Raw genomic sequence first — 24,779 nt, forward strand, 5'->3', positions numbered from 1 at the left:
CTACAGCTTCTTTGAGAATACAATCCCAGAAGGTACTGGATTGTTGCAACAACTTGGTGTCATAATAAATCATCATATGTCCATGGGAGATGCAGTGGTCTGCCACAGCAGACTGTCGGCTGAATGTTGTCTGTGTGACATTTATGCTCAGTGCATATCTTCTGTACTGTATGGATACTCTGTCCTACATGTGTGTTCCCACACTGGCAAGGGATGTGGTAGACTCTTGGTTTCAGAAATCCTAGGTCATCCTTGACTGATCTTAGTAAGGTTTTCGTCTTGGCTGGTGGTTGGAACATGCATTTGACACTGTGTTTCTGGAGTGTTCTTTTGACTTTTGCTGATGCATTCCCGACGTATGGAATAATCACCATTGTGATCACTTTGTCTCCGACGTCAGCAGGCTGTGGTCTGGGGTTTATTCAGCTTCAGGTCTCATTGGGTCTGCTCGTTGCTGTAACCATTTGTATGGGGTACAGTGCAGTTCATCTGCTAGACTGTCACAGTCACATTTTGCATGCTCTGTACACTAGTGTGCTTTGGACACCATCTCACTGTGAAGGGGTGTGGCAGCTGCAGGCATGCAAACACAAATCTTTACAAATTGGTTTAAGGGAGACACTGTGTCTAGTCTTCATTTGATGAAGCACATCCAAAAATGTTAGTTGAGATTTTCCTTTATTTCCATCATGAATTTGATGTTTCTGTGTGACTAATTCGGGTTTTGTAGAAAGTCTTTTAGGTGACATGATCCGTGTGGTCAGATTACGAATGCATCCTCTACATATTGAAGAAAGCACGAGGGCTTGTAGACAGCTGGCTCTAGGGCTGCTGCTTCAAATACCTCCATGAATGTATGGGCCATCACTGGTGACAGTGGAAGGCCCATCACTGCTCTGTCTGTTTGTTCAGAACATAGGCTGACGTAAGCATGAATTCAAACAGCTGTGTTAGTGCTGGCCCAAACTTCTCTCCTATGAGGCTTATGGAGTCTCTTTGAGGCACCCTTGTGAAGAGAGATACTGCATCGAAGCTCACCAAGAGGTCTTCTTGGCCTAATAGAAAGTGTTGGAGCTGCTGAATGAAATGTGCTGAATTCTGTATATAGTGCTGGAATTTGCCCACAAAGGAGCTGAGCATCACTGTCAGATGTTTCACTAATTCATATAATGTTGGTACACCAATTTTGCTAATGATAGGATGAAGAGGCATTTCTTGCTTGTAGTCTTTAGGTAGTGCATAAAGTCTTAAGTTGCACAGCTGCCCAAGTACGAAGTTTCTTCACCATCTAACCATCTAACCCTTAAGTAGCTACGAGAAGACTCTGAGACAATCATCCTCCCAGCAGACAAAGGGAATTGTATGGTGCTGCTACCAAGTCATATTTACAAACAAAAATTGTACAACTTATTAGACGTCAACACATACAGGAGAACTGAAGATGATCATGCCAACTAAGTGATGAGAGAGACTGCTGAGCTTCTCAAACACACTTTCCCAGACAAGTAGATGGTGAACAAACTTTGTCCACAAGCAACTGCGCCACCTAGACTTAATGGTCTACCTAAAGTCCACAAGCAAGAAATGCCTTTTCAGCTAATTATTAGCAGCACTGGCACAGCAACATTATATGAGTTAGTGAAACAGTTGAAGGTGATGCTCAGCCCTTTTGTGGGCAACTGCCAGCTCCACAAACGGAATTCTGCAGATTTCATTCAGCAGCTCCAGAACTTTTCAACTGAGCAAAGAAGACCTAATGGTAAGCTTTGATGTGGTACCTCTCTTCACAATAATACCTCTAAGAGACTGTCTAAGCCTTATAGGAGAGACGTTTGGGCCATCATAATAAAGCTATTAGAATTTGCGTTTATTTCAGCCTGCGTTCTGTTCAATGGAAATTACTGTGAACAAACATATGGAGCAGTGATGGGCTGCCCACTATCACCAGTGGTGGCCAGTATGTTTATGGAGGCATTTGAAAAAGCAGCCTTGGATTTGATTGTCTACAAGCCCTCGTGCTTTATTTGATCTGTAGACTACATGCTTATAATGTGGCCACATGGACGATGTCACCTACGAGACTTTCTGCAACATCTGAATTCACCGCAACAGAACATCATATTCATGATGGAGATAGGGGAAAACCAAGTTATATTCCTGGATGTGCTTGTCAAATGAAGACCAGCACAAAGTGTGTACTGTAAACTGATACATACAGATTTGTACTTGCATGCCTCCAATTGTCATGCCCCTTCACAGCAAGAAGGTGTCCTAAGCACATTAGTTCACAGAGCTCATGAAATCTTGGACCATCTGTCTAGCAGATGAATTGGAGGATGTACAGTCCAGAAAGTACATAAAGGAAGCATTCAGCAGATGTGTCTCAACCATCAGGAATGCCTGAAGTTGGCAATATGTCGGCTCGCCGAAATATCACACCTATTAGATGATGCCACCCAGCTGAAAGTCCAAGTACTACTCAAGAACATCTAATAGAAATTTAAATATTAGGAAGTATTTTCTGAAGGTATTTGAGAATAAATTTTCTTGAAATGTATTGCCGTAGAAGAGTGCTACAGATTCGACAAATAGCTTGAATAACTCATGAGGAGATACTGAATGTAACTGGGGAGAAAAGAAATCTTTGGTATAAATTTACAAAAAGAGGGGGTCTGGACATACTTGCTTAGTCTGGTCAACCTCTATCCGTACTTTTTTTATTTAGTGGTCTTCCTTTGGTATTGAACATTACTAACAGATTTTATTTTCTTTCTCGTCCTTCCCTCCTTGTTTTATTCGTTCTTATTATTACTATTTTAACTTCAGTTATTTAATTTCGCTACCCATCAGTTACCCACTATGTACCCTAATCCTATACCACATTATTACATTCATTCCGGAAACATGCTTTCACTCTAGCCAAACTGCAATCCCACATACTTTTCCTCCGGTCCTGCTTAACCTTTGGAATTGCCCCTAAAGGACTTACCTTAAAAGTTCCCATCTCTGGGTGCAATCCCTCCTTCCACCAGTCTCTCCTGCACTTCCAGAACCTTCAATCCTTAGCCCTTACCCAACTTGTCCTGAATCTCTACACTACTTCGTGTAACCACCACTCCCAACAGTTCCTATCTCTCTTCAGAGTCCTCTGCCTCTCAAACCCCTGCTTGGAGAACACACTCAGGAACATCATCCTAGAAGCCAGCTGCAAACTTGAGTTCCATGCCACACACCACCTGAAAAAACTATCCACAGTGCTAGTGCAACACCTAAGAAGTGGGATCCCTCTCCCTATCCCTCACAAACACCAACCACAACAGCACCTTCAACAAACCTGCCTCATAGCCAACAAACCTAGCCTAGCCACCCTACTCAATCTCCCAATCCCAGCACATACCCCACACAGACCAAATCTCAACTATAACCACAGTCAAATGCCACATATCACCAGTCCCAATTCAGTTCTAAACCTCTCATCCAGATCCCTCTCTCCTCCAGAGACATCTGTTCTATCAAAAGGCTTAACCTTTAGCCCCACGCCTAAATTCAACCACACTGCTCTGGTTAAAGATCTCCTCTCATTCACCCGGAACCTCAACTGGAAATATCACTTCACCACCCAAACATAGCCCCCAAATACTAAACCCAGTGTTGAATCCTGTCTAGAACAGTTCCGACCGCCTTCCCAAAGGGATCCTCCTCCCCTCCACCAAAACCATCCCTTGCAGACATTTCAGGAATTCCTCACATCCAGTGTTGCCTCCCAGTCCTTCTTGAAGAACATCCCGACAACCCCCAACATTACCCCAGCTGAATTCCATGCCATTAAGGAGCTGAAAACAGACCACTCTATTGTCATCCTCCCGGCGGATAAAGGCTCCACAGCTGTGGTACTTGTCCGTGTGGAGTATGTGGCATAAGGACTGCATCAACTCTCCGACACCTCAACCTACAAAGCTGTTACCCAGGATCCCACTCCATCCATCCAGACTGAGCTGCAGAAAATCCTAGAAATCCAAGGTCCCTCACAAGGCCTCACAACGGCTTCCATAGACCTACTCACTCCACCTGAGCCACTTATCCCTACCTTCTACCTAATACCCAAAATCCACAAAGAGAACCATCCTGGCCGTCCAATTGCGGCAGGCTTCAAGGTCCCAACAGAACGTATCTCAGCTCTGGTAGACCAACACCTCCAGCCTATCACCTCTAGACTCCCATCCTACATCAAAGACACAAACCACTTCCTAGAACGCCTCAAATCCATTCCCACTCCCCTCCCACCTGAAACCTTTCTTGTCACCATAGATGCTACATCCCCTTACACAAACATCCCACATACCCATGGTCTCTCTGCCCTTGAACACTACCTCTCCCAGCGCCCACCCAAAGATCTTCCAAAAACCTCATTCCGTATCACACTAACCAACTTCATCCTCACTCATAATTACTTCACTTTTGAAGGCCAGACCTACAAAAAAATCAGAGGAACGGCCATGGGAACCAGGATGGCTCCGTCCTATGCCAACCTCTTCATGGGCCGCATGGATGAGGCTTTCCTGAAGACCCAACAGCTGCTTCCCCTGGCTTGGTATAGGTTTATAGATGACATCTTTGTGGTCTGGACTCATGGTGAAGAAGCACTCCTTAATTTCCTCCATAATCTCAACTCCTTTTCGAGTCTGAATTTCACCTGGTCCTTCTCCAAAACCCAAGCCATCTTCCTGGATGTTGACCTTCATCTTGTTGAAACTCACATCCACACCTCTGTCCACATCAAACCCACAAACAAACAACAGTACCTTCACTTTGATAGCTGCCATCCATTCCACATCAAACGCTCCCTTCCCTACAGCCTAGGTATTCATGGCAAACGTATCTGCTCCAGTGATGAATCCCTCAACAATTACACCAATAACCTTACCAGCGCTTTCCTCTCCCGCAACTATCTTGCAGACCTTATCCACAAACATATCTCCTGAGCAATACATTCCTCCCCGTCCAACAACAATGTTCCTACCGCCAGACCACACAGAAGCATCCCCATTGTCACCCAATATTATCCTGGCCTCGAATACATCAACAAATTACTCCGCCAGGGATATGACTTTCTCAATTCAAGCCCTATTTGAGATCATCCCTTGACAATATTCTCCCCACACCACCCAGAGTTGCCTTTCGTCGCCCCCCCTAACCTCCGTAACATCCTTGTCAAACCCTACAATATTCCCAGACCACCTTCTCTACCCAGCGGTTTCTACCCCTGTAACCGACCCCACTGCAAAACCTGTCCCATGCTTCCCCCCACAACCATCTACTCCAGCCCTGCTACTGGTGAAACATACACAATTCAAGGCAGGGCCACATGTGAAACAACACATGTCATTTATCAGCTGACATGCCTGCACTGCACTGCACAGCCTTTTACATCGGTATGACGACACTAAACTGGCTGAGCGCATGAATGGGCACAGATGTGCCGTCCGCCTAGGAGATGTCCAATACCCAGTAGCAGAGCATGCCGTCCAGCATAATTCTAGGGACCTAAGAACCTGCTACAACGTATGTGCCATTTGGCTTCTCCCACCCATCAGTCCCTCGGAACTGTGGAGATGGGAACTTGCTCTCCAACACATCCTTTCATCGTGCCATCCCCCTGGACTGAACCTATGTTAACCAACCTCACTCCCATTTACTCTTCAGTCTTCTTTTTTTTTCCTCTCCTCTTTAGCCATTCACACATCTTTTCATCCTACATAGTTGTGTTTATCTTTATCCTATATACCTCTTTACTTCTGTGTGCATCTTCTTTGGTTTGAACCTGGCACAATACTTAACAGTAGAATATCTTTGGCTTCCCTCTCACAACTGTGCCTCCATCCTTGCTATCCTCCCTGTTTACCTTTCCCTGTTGCTTCATAACCAGGGTTGTGAGTAACTGAATCCACTTTCCCTTCTTCCCTTCTCCCCCCCCTCCCCTCCTCCCCCCTCTCCACCCTGATGAAGAAACAAAGTTCCGAAAGCTAGGAATTTCTGTTCTGTTCTGTTCTGTTTTGTGTTATCTATCGGCAGTACTGAGCTGAGGTAAATACTGGCCAGCCCCACTATCTCTTTATATAGAGGGTCTATACAAGGGCGATGTACTTGAGGACAATATTATGGAAATGGAAGAGGATGTAGATGAAGATGAAATGGGAGATACAATACTGCGTGAAGAGTTTGACAGAGCACTGAAAGACCTGAGTCGAAACAAGGCCCCGGAGTAGACAACATTCCATTAGAACTACTGATGGCCTTGGGAGAGCTAGTCCTGACAAAACTCTACCATCTGGTGAACAAGATGTATGAGACAGGTGTTGAAAGATGTGAAAATTACCGAACTATCAGTTTAATAAGTCACAGCTGCAAAATACTAACACGAATTCTTTACAGATGGATGGAAAAACTGGTAGAAGCTGACCTCGGGGAAGATCAGTTTGGATTCCATAGAAATATTGGAACACGAGAGGCAATACTGACCTTACGACTTATCCTTGAAGAAAGATTAAGGAAAGGCAAACCTACGTTTCTAGCATTTGTAGACTTAGAGAAAGCTTTTGACAATGTTGACTGGAATACTCTCTTTCAAATTCTAAAGGTGGCAGGGGGGAAATACAGGGAGCGAAAGGCTATTTATAATTTGTACAGAAACCAGATAGCAGTTATAAAAGTTGAGGGGCATGAAAGGGAAGCAGTGGTTGGGAAGGGAGTGAGACAGGGTTGTAGCCTATCCCTAGTGTTATACAATCTGGATATTGAGCAAGCAGTAGCAAATTTAGAGTAGGAATTAAAATCCATGGAGAAGAAATAATAACTTGGTGGTTTGCTGATGACATTACAATTCTGTCAGATACAGCAAAGGACCTGGAAGAACAGGTGAACGGAATGGACATTGTCTTGAAAGGAGGATATAAGATGAATACCAACAAAAGCAAAATGAGGACAATGGAATGTAGTCGAATTAAGTCGGGTGATGTTGAGGGAATTAGATTAGGAAATGAGACACTTAAAGTAGTAAAGGAGTTTTGCTATTTGGGGAGCAAAATAACAGATGGTGGTCGAAATAGAGAGGATATAAAATGTAGACTGGCAATGGCAAGGAAAGCGTTTCTGAAGAAGAGAAATTTGTTAACATTGAGTATAGATTTAAGCGTCAGGAAGTCGTTTCTGAAAGTATTTGTATGGAGTGTAGTATGGAAGTGAGACATGGTCGATAAATAGTTTGAACAAGAAGAGAATAGAAGCTTTCGAAATGTGGTGTTACAGAAGACTGCTGAAGATTAGATGGGTAGATCACATAACTAATGAGGAGGTATTGAACTGAATTGGGGAGAAGAGGAGTTTGTGGCACAACTTGACAAGAAGAAGGGACCGGTTGGTAGGACATGTTCTGAGGCATCAAGGGATCACAAATTTAGCATTGGAGGGCAGTGTGGAGGGTAAAAATCGTAGAGGGAGACCAAGAGATGAATACACTAAGCAGATTCAGAAGGATGTAGGTTGCAGTAAGTACTGGGAGATGAAGAAGCATGCACAGGATTGAGTAGCATGGAGAACTGCATCAAACCCGTCTCAGGACTGAAGACAACAACAACAACAACAATCAACAACAACAACATACATGTGTGTGTTCATGATGCTAATTTCCAGTCACAGATTCTATGCGTACTGGTGCACAATTTGTTGCACAAGTTTCAAATGATTCATGAATAAAACGTAGCAGTGAAGTTGTACTATGAACTTCACATTAGAAATGTCACAAAGGATTGATGAGTCACCAGACTGCCTTTAATATGTGTGTTTTTCTGATGAAGTGATATTTTATGTCAGCCGAGTTGTAAACAGACAACCGTAGAATATGGGGCAGTGATAATCTATGTGTAATCCACATGTCACATATGAACTAGTCAGGGACACGCAGATAGTCAGTGTGTGAGCTGACTTAATGCATAACATGGTGACTAGACTATTTTTCTTCTTAGAACCAGCAGTGACTAAAATTTCGTACCTATATATGGTGGAACACTAAGCCCTTCCATGACCACCACAGGAAAACATATTCCAGGAGGATGGATCTCCATAACACTTCAGGTTCGTTGTCAGGGAATGTATAAAAAGAGAAATGCCCAGGAGGTGAATTGGGGCAGTTGGGCCAACTACTTCGCTTGCTAGGTCTCTAGGCTTAACGCCATTAGATTTTTCTTTTGGAGATATGTGAAGGTGAAGAGCAATAGTCCTCAGTACATGATGAACCACGTAAGGAATTCCCTCCTCCAAATCCATCAGTCAATCAATCAATCACATAAGAGATGCTGTGGGAACTGTTACACTAAACATGCTACAGGGGACAAACTGAAATATTGTCTGAATATTGGTTGTGCCACTAGAGGGTCCCATACTGAAATCTGTTCGAATGTGACATTCAGGGTGGGGGTGGGGGTGGGGGGCTGGGGTGGGGGGGAACTTTGACAGTGTCCATTTGCAACACGCAACACTGTAAGCTGTAAATGTATATAATAATTAATTCACAAGGTGTAGTGGTACCCACCCCCCACCACCCCCACCCCCCCACCCCCACCAATCCAGACACCTGTTACATAGATGTAAAGAAATTAGTTCACAAATATGTTACCCAAAGTCACAAGCGGTTTGACATGGACTGCACGCATACAATGTACAAAATCAGCTAGCTGCTACAGAAGGGAAATGTGAATGGTGAAAAATGTAATTCTGTAATTCCGTTTGTAAAGCTAAAATATATGCTGTATTTCACTGGTAGTTTTCATTAAGTAAAGTATTATAATTATAAATAGTTTTAATGGAATCTATTTCCCAAAAGTAACATTATATCTGTTTTATGGTAAGAAAGAAGTAGCTCCAACAAAGAGACACGTGACATCAAACCTGTAAGATTTCAGTGAAAATACTGCCCATGTATTTAAGAAACATAAAGGAACTTCATTAGAAAGGAAACTTTTATGTAACTTAGAATCCAGATTTAATTTTCGTTTTGGTTTGACTGGAGTTACATTATTTTTTTCTGCAAGAAACTACAGTAATGGCAGGATAAAAAGAAAATGAAATTATATGCAGGCAGATAGTTGTTCTTAAAAGAGCTATAAGTGTGTCTCAGAATATCTGACTTTACATCGTATTAATTTCTTTAGTTATTCTTATAATGCTGTTGGTTGTTAAGGATGTGGTGTCTTACTTTACATTGCTTCTCTTGGTCAGCAGTCTTTATTACTCTCTAAGAGTTCCAGCATCTCTCTATTATTGCTGTTTCTATTCCACTCTTGGAAGGAGCAGTCCCCCATACTAGAAGTTATTGATTCAACCATCTTTCCTTTAGACTCGTGGAACTCAACCTCATTTTTGCAAACAAGTAATTGCTTTTATTCAATTTATAGTAATTTATGTTTTGTCAGTAATGCGATGATTTAGTAATGGACTAGATATGTAATGGAACTGTTGAATAGCATTAAAGAGCCTTCCTCAAACTACTGCATCTGCACAATTCTGTTATCTTAAATCACAGAAATATTTTTGGTAATTCTTAGCCAAAACTATGTATGAAAAAGTGATAAAATACTTTGAAAAACATACAAAAACATAACATTAGGCTACCATTGCTCTTAGTATGTTTCACACATCCAGGATGTTGTATGTTGTAGAAAATGCACTGAAAAAATAAACGTTGTAAATAAAAACAAATGTGTACAATTAAAGGTATACAATTTATTAAAAAAAAATCCCTTGTTCATTTGCTCTGTGCTTATTTGTTCCATGAGTAGTCAAAAGTTTTTTTTTCCAAACCAGTTGTTACATCATACAAATGTAAAAAAGAAATGAAGAAAGAAAATTTAGAAGAAAGCCAGTTACCTTTTGGGTTCTGTTGTAGGATGGGTGTTCGTAATTCCAGTAGTATTAGTATGACCAGTTGTTGGGAGTTGTATATAAGACATCTACATAGTGAACATAAAGTGTAAACAGTTTTCGTTGGTAAGAGCAAAAATATTAAACTTTGCTCACAGTTTGTTTTTGAAACAAGTTTGTAAAATAATTAAAAGCTGCAAACATGTTCTGTAGTATTTTTCAAAGTGATGAAATGCATACAGTTTGGATATACAGGCTGTGTGGTAACACTATTTCTAAATATTTTCATTCCATTTTATGGAAGTAGACAGTGACAATAAATTTTGTCTCATTGCAGATCAGCGAAGTTCGTCATAAACCACCAGAATTTGATGGAGTCCAACTTATTCATGCTGTCACATGGCTGTTGAAGCAGTGTGGCTCATTACAGATCGACTGCAGACGAACATCCATGGATTTGGTCATGTGTCTTGCGTCACTTATACCAGGTAGGTGTGTGTGTGTGTGTGTGTGTGTGTGTGTGTGTGTGTGTGTGATGGTCAAAGAGCAGATATTGTGTCAAATGTACATTTTCTGAAAAAAGTCAGAGTGACTCAGGGAATTATTTTTAAGTTCAGAGTGAGACAGTGTTTAGATAATTCTTCAAAATTCAGAGACTTTTCTCCAAATCAGCATCAGCATTCTGCCTGTACCACTTCTGTAATGTTGTTGCTGTCGGTGCCGGCGGTGCCGGCTGGAGTGGCCGAGCGGTTAAAGGCGCTACAGTCTGGAACCGCACGACCACTACGGTTGCAGGTTCGAATCCTGCCTCGGGCATGGATGTGTGTGATGTCCTTAGGTTGGTTAGGTTTAAGTAGTTCTGAGTTCTAGGGGACTTATGACCACAGCAGTTGAGTCCCATAGTGCTCAGAGCCATTATATATATATATATATATATATATATATATATATATATATATATATAAAAACAAAGATGAGGTGACTTACCGAACAAAAGCGCTGGCAGGTCGATAGACACACAAACATACACACAAAATTCAAGCTTTCGCAACAAACTGTTGCCTCATCAGGAAAGAGGGAAGGAGAGGGGAAGACGAAAGGAGGTGGGTTTTAAAGGAGAGGGTAAGGAGTCATTCCAATCCCGGGAGCGGAAAGACTTACCTTAGGGGGAAAAAAGGACAGGTATACACTCGCACACACGCACATATCCATCCACACATACAGACACAAGCAGACATATTTAAAGACAAAGAGTTTGGGCAGAGATGTCAGTCGAGGCAGAAGTGTAGAGGCAAAGAAATTGTTGAAAGACAGGTGAGGTATGAGTGGCGGCAACTTGAAATTAGCGGAGATTGAGGCCTGGCGGATGACGAGAAGAGAGGATATACTGAAGGGCAAGTTCCCATCTCCGGAGTTCGGATAGGTTGGTGTTGGTGGGAAGTATCCAGATAACCCGGACGGTGTAACACTGTGCCAAGATGTGCTGGCCGTGCACCAAGGCATGTTTAGCCACAGGGTGATCCTCATTACCAACAAACACTGTCTGCCTGTGTCCATTCATGCGAATGGACAGTTTGTTGCTGGTCATTCCCACATAGAATGCGTCACAGTGTAGGCAGGTCAGTTGGTAAATCACGTGGGTGCTTTCACACGTGGCTCTGCCTTTGATCGTGTACACCTTCCGGGTTACAGGACTGGAGTAGGTGGCGGTGGGAGGGTGCATGGGACACGTTTTGCATCGGGGGCGGTTACAAGGATAGGAGCCAGAGGGTAGGGAAGGTGGTTTGGGGATTTCATAGGGATGAACTAAGAGGTTACGAAGGTTAGGTGGACGGCGGAAAGACACTCTTGGTGGAGTGGGGAGGATTTAATGAAGGATGGATCTCATTTCAGGGCAGGATTTGAGGAAGTCGTATCCCTGCTGGAGAGCCACATTCAGAGTCTGGTCCAGTCCCGGAAAGTATCCTGTCACAAGTGGGGCACTTTTGTGGTTCTTCTGTGGGGGATTCTGGGTTTGGGGGGACGAGGAAGTGGCTCTGGTTATTTGCTTCTGTACCAGGTCGGGAGGGTAGTTGCGGGATACGAAAGCTGTTTTCAGGTTGTTGGTGTAATGTATTGATGGATTCCTCATCACCTTAGCCAGCTTCATTCTGACCCACAACTTCTTCACTTTTGAGGGCCAGACATACCAACAATTAAAGGGAACAGCCATGGGCACCAGGATGGCTCCCTCGTACGCCAACCTATTCATGGGTTGCTTAGAGGAAGCCTTCTTGGTTACCCAAGTCTGCCAACCCAAAGTTTGGTACAGATTTATTGATGACATCTTCATGATCTGGACTCACAGTGAAGAAGAACTCCAGAATTTCCTCTCCAACCTCAACTCCTTTGGTTCCATCAGTTTCACCTGGTCCTACTCCAAATCCCATGCCACTTTCCTTGACGTTGACCTCCACCTGTCCAATGGCCAACTTCACACGTCCGTCCACATCAAACCCACCAACAAGCAACAGTACCTCCATTATGACAGCTGCCACCCATTCCACATCAAACGGTCCCTTCCCTACAGCCTAGGTCTTCGTGGCAAACGAATCTGCTCCAGTCCGGAATCCCTGAATCATTACACCAACAACCTGAAAACAGCTTTCGTATCCCGCAACTACCCTCCCGACCTGGTACAGAAGCAAATAACCAGAGCCACTTCCTCGTCCCCCCAAACCCAGAATCCCCCACAGAAGAACCACAAAAGTGCCCCACTTGTGACAGGATACTTTCCGGGACTGGACCAGACTCTGAATGTGGCTCTCCAGCAGGGATATGACTTCCTCAAATCCTGCCCTGAAATGAGATCCATCCTTCATGAAATCCTCCCCACTCCACCAAGAGTGTCTTTCCGCCGTCCACCTAACCTTCGTAACCTCTTAGTTCATCCCTATGAAATCCCCAAACCACCTTCCCTACCCTCTGGCTCCTATCCTTGTAACCGCCCCCGATGCAAAACCTGTCCCATGCACCCTCCCACCACCACCTACTCCAGTCCTGTAACCCGGAAGGTGTACACGATCAGAGGCAGAGCCACGTGTGAAAGCACCCACGTGATTTACCAACTGACCTGCCTACACTGTGATGCATTCTATGTGGGAATGACCAGCAACAAACTGTCCATTCGCATGAATGGACACAGGCAGACAGTGTTTGTTGGTAATGAGGATCACCCTGTGGCTAAACATGCCTTGGTGCACAGCCAGCACATCTTGGCACAGTGTTACACCGTCCGGGTTATCTGGATACTTCCCACCAACACCAACCTATCCGAACTCCGGAGATGGGAACTTGCCCTTCAGTATATCCTCTCTTCTCGTCATCCGCCAGGCCTCAATCTCCGCTAATTTCATGTTGCCGCCACTCATACCTCACCTGTCTTTCAACAACTTCTTTGCCTCTACACTTCTGCCTCGACTGACATCTCTGCCCAAACTCTTTGTATTTAAATATGTCTGCTTGTGTCTGTATGTGTGGACGGATATGTGCGTGTGTGCGAGTGTATACCTGTCCTTTTTTCCCCCTAAGGTAAGTCTTTCCGCTCCCGGGATTGGAATGACTCCTTACCCTCTCCCTTAAAACCCACTTCCTTTCGTCTTCCCCTCTCCTTCCCTCTTTCCTGATGAGGCAACAGTTTGTTGTGAAAGCTTGAATTTTGTGTGTATGTTTGTGTTTGTTTGTGTGTCTATCGACCTGCCAGCGCTTTTGTTCGGTAAGTCACCTCATCTTTGTTTTTATATATATATATATATATAATTTTTTTTTTTTTTTTTTGTGGTGGTGCTGGTGATGAGTGTAGACAGGGTGGCTGTTTGCGCATAACCAAGTGAAGTAAGTGCCTGGAAGGACAGTGCTGCGTTATGGAACTGGGTGATATGCAGAATTCTCGTGGTCTCTTTAAAGTGTAGTATTCTTTTTTGGTCCTTTTCTAGACGAATATAAAATGTTATACAGAAAGCTGAATGTAATTTTCAACTATTCATTTTCTATAAATATTTGAATAGTTCCATGTTATCCTCTCTGAAATCAAACTCGGCACAGACTCATTACCACATTCACATAACAGCCTTCATTCATGCTTTCATATTTCAACAGTCTGCCCGCATCCTTATGTAACTTCATTGGTCCAGCTAATTTTGTCATACACATCATTGTATTTCCTTCATCATTCTATATTATTTAGGTAACCAATTACTCAATCTGAATGCTCAGTCTGACCATAAGTCTTATCAAATCACCTTTTCAATGCATTATTCATTTCCATTTGAAACAGTTTGTCTACATTCCCTTTCAAATTTATGACCCGATAACCATTAGATTTGGTGCGTAGTTGAAATATTTGAAACATAAATGATCTCTAACACAGTTTCCTGTTGATTCATGGTTATTTAGTTTGTTAATTATGAATCTTTTTGGTGAAACTGTTATTGAAATTGGGTAGCTTCATCAATCATTGGTCTTTGTTGTGATAAACATTATAAACATGTGTTTTATTCAGGTTGAAACAATCAAAAAATTATATACTGACACCAGAAGCAGTCACTAATGGTCACATACCAAATGAAATACTGCGTATAAAATTCCTTGCAATTCCACCAGGTAGAAAGTTAAAACTGAGTCAACACATATAACCTAATCAGTTGGTTTATTTTGCAATTTTCACTTCCTGTTGGCTTATCTATCTACCTTCTGGGCCGTTAAAAAAAGTATTTATTCAGTACAAGTAAACAGTAAGCATATTGTGTGAAGTAGATAATTACACATCTTGTAGAGGACCCTTCAAGTATCTTCAAATTCCTACACCCATCTCCCAGTAGCCTACATTTATTTATTTATGGTTTTTGTTAATCATAAAAGAAATCCATTTTAGTTGGACTCTGATTTGGATACCCACAAGACGAGACAGAAAAATAATTTTCAAGTTGCTTGATCTTCTTCGCAAGGTGGACTAGTTTACATTGGTGCAAAAGTGTTCAGTAAGCACTCATCTAAAGTAAAGCATGAAATTCACAGTCTGTAAATATTACAAAGAAAATGAAAAATGTTCCATATAACCTACTTACTAGCTTTTACAAATTACCTGAATATCTAATTTAATGATTGATGATAATATTGTGAAAAGGATAAGATTGCTATTCATTGTATAGAGCAGACATTGAGTTGCAGATGGACACAACAAACAGACTGCTACGTATTTAAGCTTGTGGTCAAAAGGCCTTATGAAGTAGAAAACACACTCACATTCAAACAAGCACAAATCACACATGCATGACCATCATCCCTGACTGCAGTGGGAGGACTGCAGCCTGCCACGGCACCTGATGAGAGAAGCAATATGGCTGGGATGGTGAGGGTAAGGTGCAGCTTGGAGTGGGAGTGGAAAGGAATAACAGGTGGGGGTGGGAGCAGGTGTAGTTCTGCTTGTGAGAGCATGCAGGGATGTGATGGGGATAGGGTAGGGCTGCTAGGTGCAGTTGGGAGGTTTTGGGGTGGAGTGAAACTTGAGAGAAGTAGAGGAGAGGAAAACGTCTAGAGGGTACTTGGTGGAGTAGAAGACCGTGTAGTGCTGGATTGGGACCAGGGAAGGGGATAAGTAGGTAGGAGGAGGGAAAGGAATAAGTAGGCAAGGGACAGGGACTAGCGAAGGTTGAGGCCAGATGTGTTATGGGAATGTAGGATATATAGCAAGGAGAGTTCCCATCTGCACAGTTCAGAAAAGCGGGTGCTGCTAGCAAGGATCCAGGTGGTTCAGGCTGTGAAGCAGTCAGTGAAGTGAAGTGCATTGTGTTGGGCAGCATGTTCAGCAACTGGAAGGTTCAGATGTCTCTTGGTTACAGTTTGTTGGTGACCATTCGTGCAGACATATATTTTGTTAGCTGTCATGTCCACGTAGAAAGCAGCAAAATGGTAGCAGCTTAATCTGTGGCTCACATTGCTGCTTTCACAAGTAGCCCTGTATTTGATGGAATAGGAGATGTCTGTGACTTGACTGACTGGAGTCGTCATTTGTGGGAGGATGTACGAGACACGTCTTGCATCTAGGCCCATTGTGGGGATATGAGCCATGAGGCAAGGAGTTGGGAGCAGGGGTGAACTAGATACGGCCAGAGATATTTCATAGAGTCAGTGGGTGGTGGAACACCACTGCAGGAAGGGTGGGAAGGATAGTGGGTAGGGTGTTTCTTGTTTCAAGGCATAAAAAGAGGCAATCAAAACCTTGGCAGAGAATGTGGTTCAGTTGCTCCAGTCCTTGGTGATACTGGGTCATGAGAGGAGTCCCTGTTTGTGGCTAGATGGTGGGTATGTGAGAGGTAGGAGGTGGTAGGTGACTGGAGAGACAGGGGCTGGGAGATCTGTTCCTGTACATGGTTGGGAGGGTAATTTCAGTCTTTGAAGGCCTCAGTGAGACCCTTGACATATTTGCAGAAAGACTGCTCTTCACTGCAGATATGACTGCTACAGGTAGCTAGCTGTATTGAAAGAACTTCATGGAATGGAATGGAGTTGCAACTGTCTTTATGGAGGTATTGCTGGTGGTTGGTAAGTTTGATATGGATGGAGGTACTGATGTAGCCGTTGTTGAGGTGGAGTTCGACATCAAGGAAAGTGACTTCTTGGGTTAAGGAGGACCAAGTGAAACAAATAGGATAGAAGGTGTTGATGCTCTGGAGGAAAGTGGATATGTTGTCTTCACATTTCGTCCAGATAACGAAGATGTCATCTGAATCTGGTGAGGGGTTTGTAATTGTGGATGGTTAGGAAGGATTCCTCTAAATGGCCCATGGTTAGGCTGGCATAAGATAGTGCCATGCAAGTGCCCATTTCTATTCCATTGATTTATTTGTAGATAGACATTTGGAAATGTAATGTTAAACAGCAGCAAGGCCATGGGCATTGGGAATGTTAGTGTAGGAGGAGGTGGCATCGACAGCAACTACAGGGCTCTGGTCGGTAAAGGAACAGGAACTGTGGAGAGTAACCTACCCTCCTATATAAAAGACACCAAATATTTCTTTTGCCAACTCTTCTCAGTTGATGTTCGTTTACCAAACAGCACCTTCCTCATCACTCTTGATGTCCCCTCTTTCTACAGTAATAATGCAATGCCCATGGCCTTGCGATTATTTATAGTGTTTTCCAACACCAGGTGACTCAAAACCTACAGCTTCCTTCCTGGTCACTATGATCAACTATACTCTCACCCGCTATTACTTTTCCTTGGAGTGCATCACCTAGAAACAAATTCACGGTACTGCAATAGGCACTCACAATGCCCCATCCCTGCCAACCTATTCTTGGGCCATCTAGAGGAATCCTTTCTATCCACCCACAACCCCAAACCCACCACCTGGTTCAGATTCATTTAAAACATCTTCGTGATGTGGCCCAAGGGTGAGGACAACCTATCCTCATTCCTCCACATCCTCAACACCTTCTCTCTGTCTCTTCACTTGGTCCTCCTCATCCTAAGAAGCCACTTTCCTCGATGTTGACCTCCACAACATGAATGACTCTGTTCATGTCAAACCCACCAATCACCAACAATATCTCTACTTCGGCAGCTGCCACCCATTCCATGCAAGAGCCCCTTCCATACAGCCTACCTACTCATGACCAGCACATCTGCAGTGATGAACGGTCCCTCTCTAAATATATCAAGGGTCTCATTGAGGCCTTCACAGACCGAATTTGACCCCATAACCATGAGCAGAAACAGATCTCCCATACCTTGTCTCTTCAGTCACTTACCACCTCCCACATACCCTCCATCTGGCAACAACGGAGCACTGCCATCGTGACTCAGTTCCATCCTGGACTGGAGCAAGAGAGTCATATTATCTGCCATGTTTTCAACTACCTCTTACTGCGTCCTGATATGAGGAATGTCCTACCCCCTATCCAATTCATTGTTGTTGTTGTTGTTGTTGTTGTTGTTGTTGTCTTCAGTCCAGAGACTGGTTTGATGCAGCCCTCCATTCTACTCTATCCTGCGCAAGCTTCATCATCTCCAGGTCACTATTGCAACCTACATCCTTCTGAATCTGCTTAGTGTATTCATTTTTTGGTCTACCTCTACGATTTTTACCCTCCACGCTGCCCTACCATACTAAATTGGTGATCCCTTGATGCCTCAGAATATTTCCTACCAACTGATCCCTTCTTCTAGTCAAGTTGTACCACAAATTCCTCCTCACCCCAATTCTATTCAGTACCTCCTCATTAGTTACGTGATCTACCCATCTAATCTTGAGCATTCTTCTGTAGCTCCACAATTTGAAAGCTTCTTTTCTCTTCTTGTCTAAATAAGTTACCATCCATGTTTCACTTCCATACATGGCTACACTCCATACAAATACTTCCAGAAATGACTTTGTCACTTAAGTCTATACTTGATACTAACAAATTTCTCTTCTTCAGAAACGCTTTCCTTACTATTGCCAGTCTAAATTTTATATCCTCTCTATTTCGACAATCATCAATTATTTTGCTGCCCAAATAGCAAAATTCATCTACTACTTCAAGTCTCTTACTTCGTAATCCAATTTCCTTAGCACCACCTTATTTAATTTCACTACATTCCATTGTCCTCATTTTGCTTTTGTTGGTATTCATCTTATATCCTCCTTTCAAGACAATGTCCATTCCGTTCACCTGTTCTTCCAGGTCCTTTGCTGTCTCTGGCAGAATTGCAATGTCATCGGCAAACCACCAAGTTTTTATTTCTTCTCCATGGATTTTAATTCCTACTCCAAATTTGCTACTGCTTGCTCAATATCCAGATTGTATAACATTGGGGATAGGCTACAACCCTGTCTCACTCCCTTCCCAACCACTGCTTCCCTTTGATGTCCCTCGACTCTTATAACTGCCATCTGGTTCTGTACAAATTGTAAATAGCCTTTCGCTCCCTGTATTTTACCCCTGCCATCTTCAGAATTTGAAAGAGAGTATTCCAGTCAACATTGTCAAAAGCCTTCTCTAAGTCTACAAATGCTATAAATGTAGGTTTGTCTTTCCTTAAACTATCTTCTAAGGTAAGTCATAGGGTCAGTATTCCTCACATGTTCCAACATTTCTGCGGAATCCAAACTGATCCTCCCTGAGGTCGGCTTCTACTAGTTTCTCCGTTCGTCTGTAGAGAATTCGTGTTAGTATTTTGCAGCCATGACTTATTAAACGGATAGTTTGGTAATTTTAACACCTGTCAACACCTGCTTGCTTTGGGATTGTATATCCTACATTTTCGTAATCCCCCTGGCTCAACCACTGTTAGTCCCTGTTCTTCACTCACCTATCCCCTTACCTGCTCTCACTCCAGCACTATTTGATGAATGCACCCACTTGTCTTTTTCCATTCCTCTACTGCTCTTCTTTTGGACTTCTTCTCCTCCCCCCTCCCCTCCCAACTGTACTTACGAGCCCTACACTGTCCCCACCACATCCCTGCACACTCCCACAAGCAGTGCTGCAGTGTCCCCCACCCTTAACCTGCTAGCCTTCCCCTTCCCAGCCCCAGCCACCTCCTTACTCCTATGACCCATACCAGATTGCTTCTCCCATTAGGCACTGTGCAGTGCGCAGACTGGGTACAGTGGCTGGAGACTGTGGTCATATGCATGAGAGTTTTGCATGTGTGAATGTGTTTGTGTTTTCTACTTTAAAAGAAGGGCTGCCTGCAAATCATCATCTCCTGTGTATTGGGAATAGCAATCTGTCCTTTCCACAATATTGTCGTTATTCCATCTTGGACTTTCCTTTGTCTGCCTGTGGGTCTGGGGGTTAGAATAGGCCTGAGGTTTTTCTGCCTGTCATACGAGGCGACTAAAAGGAGTTTCACACTTTTCAGCCTTTATGTGATGGCCCCTGTAGGGTTTGACCTCCATTCTTTAAAATGTTCCCGAAGAGCGAGCCAATTGGGGAAGGGTGCCTTATAAAGTGCATCGTGTCCATCGTGCATTGAGATCTATAGCCCACTTTCTCGTCATTGCATAGCAGTCCTGCCCATTCTCCATCTCTTGGGTGAGGACACCTTCTTGGGTGCGTTTTCCACCATGCATTATGCAGTGTCGATTTCTGCGTCAACAATGACCATGGACTTCTTTGCACCTGAAATCCAGCACAGTAGCCAGTCCATTGTGGTGGGGCCGCCATGTACCCTGTTGGTTGTAGCCCCATGACCACACAGGGATCACTCTGCTGATGCCTGTGCTGTTAACTCCCCACGTATGCCAAGGGGTAGAGGCCCATCCCCCTGGGGCATTGGGTCTCCCGGCAATAGCTATCGTACCAGGTGGCCTTTGCTGCGGCTGCATGGCGCCCATGGGGAGGGCCCCTGGTTGAAGTGGGTGAGATCAGGGTGGATGACACATGATGAAGCATAGTCCATCATCTCTTGCTGGTGGTGAAACACCAGCAGTCTCTAAGTGATTACAAGCTCAATTCATCACACAGAAGTACAGCCCCAAATCGTTCCCCTCCCTGGCCACACTATGGGAGGAATGTTAGGCGAAGGATGGCAGCGGATCTTATTCGCCCCAGTACCTTGTATGTTCGAGAGCTGATGGGAATCTTTCATGATGGTGAAGCCTCAGTTTTTTGTTGAGCATTTAGAGGACAAGTTCGGGGAGGTGGAGGGCTTGTCCAAAATGAGATCTGGGTCAGTCTTGATCAAAACAGCATCCTTTGCCCAGTCACGGGAGTTACTCGCTTGTGACAAGCTGGGGGATGTTTCTGTAACCATCACGCCCCATAAGAGCTTAAATATGGTCTAGGGTGTCATATTTCACAGAGACCATCTTTTGCAGTCGAACGATGAGCTGTGTGCCAATTTAGAGTGGCAAGGTGTACATTTCATCCGGTACATGCACTGAGGTCCAAAGGATAATCAGGTTGCCAAAGGTGCCTTCATCTTGGCCTTTGAGGGTGATACATTGCCCGAGAAGGTCAAGGTGATGGTCTACCGATGTGATGTAAAAGCCCTATATCCCTCCCCCGATGTGGTGCTTTAATTGCTGGAAGTTCGGCTATATGTCTTCCCCCTGTACTTCCAGCGTCACATGCTGAGATTTTGGCTGCCTATCATATCCCATTACTCCCATGTGCCCTGCCTCCTATCTGTGTCAACTGCGAAGAGCACCATAGAGAAAATTTGAACGCCTGCATCCTGTGCGTATGACATCATCTTATACCGCTGCTACAACAGTTCTGGCACCATCAGCTCCGCCAACCCAAGTCACCTCTCAGAGCTGGAAGACTACACCTGCCCTCTTGATGGTGGGGGGGCATTTCCCTCACTGTTGTTCCTGCACCACCTACTTCAGGAGCAACCCCCCCCCCCCCCCCTTCCAAAACCATTGGGGACGCCCGTCTCCACTTCTAAGCCGGAGAAGCTTCACGCTCATTCTCAGTCCCAGAGACTGAGCCAGTGAAGTCCTTCCAGCCTCTTAAATACTGGGGCTGCCACACATTTCAGTGTGGCTTGAGGTAGTTACTCGGCCATTGATTTATCAATTTGCAGCCTAGGACTTCTCCCATCTATCCACTGGAGAGCACATGATGACCTGTGTGGTAGTGACCACTTCCCCATCTTCCTGTCACTGCCCCATCTTCAGCCACACGGGCACCTGCCCAGGTGGGCTTTGAACATGGTGGACTGGGGAACTTTCACCTCTGCTGTCACCACTGAATCTCCCCCACATGGTAACATCGATGTGATGGTTGAGCAGGTGACTAGCACAATTGTTTCTGTGGCAGTAAACGTGACCCCTCGCTCTTTAGGGTGCCTGAGGCGTAAGGCAGTCCCTTGGTGGTTGGAGAAAGTCGCTGAAGCAATTAAGGAGCGTCAGCAAGCTCTACAGCGGCATAATCGGCACCCTTCCCTGGAGCACCTCATAGCCTTTAAACAGATATGTGCCCATGTTCGCTACCTTATCAAACAATGGAAGGAGGAGTGTTGGGAGAGACACGTCTCCAGCATTGGGTGCCACACATCACCTTCCCAAGTCTGGGCAAAGATCAAACGTCTCTTTGGGTACCAGGCTCCAACAGCTGTCCCCAGTGTTACCATAAATGGCGAGTTATGTACCGATGCAAATGCGATTGCCGAGCACTTTGCTCGAGCCTCTGCGTTGGACAATTGCCCCCCCCCCTCCCCCCCCCCTCCCCCCCCCCTGCCTTTCGCACACTCAAACGGCGGATGGAAGGGAGCATCCTCTCATTCACTACACACTGCAGTGATTCCTATAACGCCCCATTTACAGACTGGGAGCTCCACAGTGCCCTTGTAAGCTGCCCCAACACAGCTCCTGGGCCTGATCGCATCCGCAGCCAGATGATTAAACATCTCTCATTTGACTACAAGCAACATCATCTCATCATCTACAACCGGATCTGGTGCGATGGCATCTTTCCATCACAATGGCGGGAGAGCACCATCATTCCTGTGCTCAAACCCGGTAAAAACCTGCTTGATGTGGATAGCTATCGGCCCATCAGCCTCACCAATGTCCTTTGTAAGCTGCTGGAACATATGGTATGTTGGCAGTTGGGTTGGGTCCTGGAGTCACATGGCTTGCTGGCTCCATGTCAGGGCGGCTTCTGCCAGGCTCGCTCTACCACTGATAATCTTGTGTGCATCAAGTCTGCCATCCGAACAGCCTTTTCCAGATGGCAACACCTAATTGCCGTCTTTTTAGACTTTACATAAAGCGTACGACACGACTTGGCGTCATCATACCCTTGCCACATTGTATGAGTGGGGTCTCCGGGGACTTCCCCGATTTTTATCTAAAACTTCTGTTGCTCTATACTTTCCTTTTCCAATTTGGCGACTCCCATAGTTCCATCCATATCCAGGAGAATGGAGTCGCTCAGGGCTCTGTATTGAGTGTCTCTATTTTTAGTGGTCATTAACGGTCTAGCAGCAGCTGTCGGGCCCTCTGTCTCACCTTCTCTGTATGCAGATGACTTCTGCATTTCGTACTGCTGATACAGTACTGTTGTTGCTAAGCGGCGCCTCCAGGGAGCCATCCACAAGGCACACTCATGGGCTCTAGCCCACGGCTTTCAGTTTTCAGCTGCAAAGTCATGTGTCATGCACTTCTGTCGACGTCATACCATTCATCCAGAACCCACACTTTACCTTAATGACAATCCACTCACTGTAGTGGGCACGTATCAGTTCCTAGGACTGGTTTTCGAAACTCGATTGACTTGGCTCCCTCATCTTCATCAGATTAAGTAGAAGTGCTGGCAGCACCTCAGTGCCCTCCGTTGCCTGAGTAACACCAATTGGGGGCACATTGCTGTACGCTGCTGCAGCTCTACAGAGCCCTTGTCCATTCCCAAATTGATTATGGGTGTGTGTTTTGTGGTTCGGCAGTGCCTTCAGCATTGCATTTACTTGACCCTGTGCACCACTGTGAGGTTGGATTAGTGACAGGAGCTTTTAGGAAAGTCTGGTGACCAGTGTACTGGTGGAGGCTGGTGTCCCTCCACTGCAGATCAGACGTGTGCAACTGCTTGCCAGTTATGCAGCGCACATTCATAGTTCCCCTGAGTGTTCGAATTACTGTCTTCTTTTCCCGCCCGTGGCAGTCCATCTCCCACATTGGCAGCCCAGATCGGGGCTAATGATTGTGGTTCGTGTGTGGTCTCTTCTCTCCGAACTGGAGTCCAACCCTTTACCACCTCTACTTGCCGTCTGTTCACTTTCGCCTCCATGGTGTACGCCTCGGCCACAGCATCGTCTGGACCTTTTGCATCCCCCTAAGGACCCCGTTAACTCCGTCACTCTCCGCTGCCACTTCCTCTCGATTCTTGACATGTTCCGGGGCTCTGAAGTGGTTTACTCTGACAGCTCAATGGCTGATGGTCACATAGGCTTCAAACATGTTCATGGAGGACATATTAAGCAGCACTCCTTGCCAGTTGGCTGCTGTGTTTTCACTGCAGAGCTGGCAGCCATATCTCGTGCTCTTGAGTACATCAGCTCATGGCCTGATGAGTCATTTCTCCTGTGTACTGACTCATTGAGCAGCCTAAAAGCTATCTACCACTGCTACTCTCGCCACTCTATGGTAGCATACATTCAAGAGTCCATCTATGCCCTGGAACAGTCTCGCCATTCCATGGTGTTTGTGTGGACCCCAGGACACGTCGAAATCCCCAGCAATGAACTTGCTGACAGGCTGGCCAAACAGGCGACATGGAAACCGCCTCTGGAGATAGGCATCTTTGAAGCTGACCTGCGTTCTGTCTTACACTGCAGGGTTTTCTGGCTTTGGGAGATGAAATGACATAACAGCATGCACAACAACTGCATGCCATTATGGAGACTATGAATGTGTGGAAGTCTTCCATGCAGGCCTCTCGCAGGGAATCACTTGTCCTCTGCCAGCTCCACATTGACCATATGTGGATAACGCATGGTTACCTACTCCATCACGAGGACCCACCTCAGTGTCACTGTGGCTCCCAGATGACAGTTGTTCATCTCTTACTGGACTGCCCACTTTTAGCCGCTCTGCGGCAGGCTTTTAACTTTCCCAGCACCCTGCCTTCGGTGTTGGGCGACAATGCTTCCAGAGCAGCTTTAGTTTTACATTTTATCTGTGAGAGTGGGTTTTATACTTCTATGTAGTTTTTAGCACATGGTCTTTGCCCCTCTGTGTCCTCCACCCTAGTGCTTTTCGGGTGGAGGCCACTATAATCTGCTTTCATGTTTTACTCTCTTCTGTTTCTAGCATGTGTCTATTGCTTTCTTGTCCTCTTTTGTTCCTTTTAGTGTTCATTGCCTTCCCTTTGTTCTTGTGGCTTTTCCT

The 24,779-nt window shown here is 44.8% G+C and overlaps 1 protein-coding gene across 1 annotated transcript in view; it reads left to right on the plus strand.

Annotated features, from left to right (window-relative positions):
* Positions 1-24,779, plus strand: part of LOC124623192 (DNA-dependent protein kinase catalytic subunit-like) — a 565,210-nt gene that overhangs the window by 192,438 nt on the left and 347,993 nt on the right. The window contains exon 19 of the mRNA XM_047149022.1: positions 10,253-10,403. Coding sequence (XP_047004978.1) covers positions 10,253-10,403 — 151 coding nt within the window. The remainder of the gene's footprint in view (positions 1-10,252; positions 10,404-24,779) is intronic.

This window comes from Schistocerca americana, chromosome 1 (assembly GCF_021461395.2).
Source record: "Schistocerca americana isolate TAMUIC-IGC-003095 chromosome 1, iqSchAmer2.1, whole genome shotgun sequence".
Classification (NCBI taxonomy): Eukaryota; Metazoa; Arthropoda; class Insecta; order Orthoptera; family Acrididae; genus Schistocerca; species Schistocerca americana.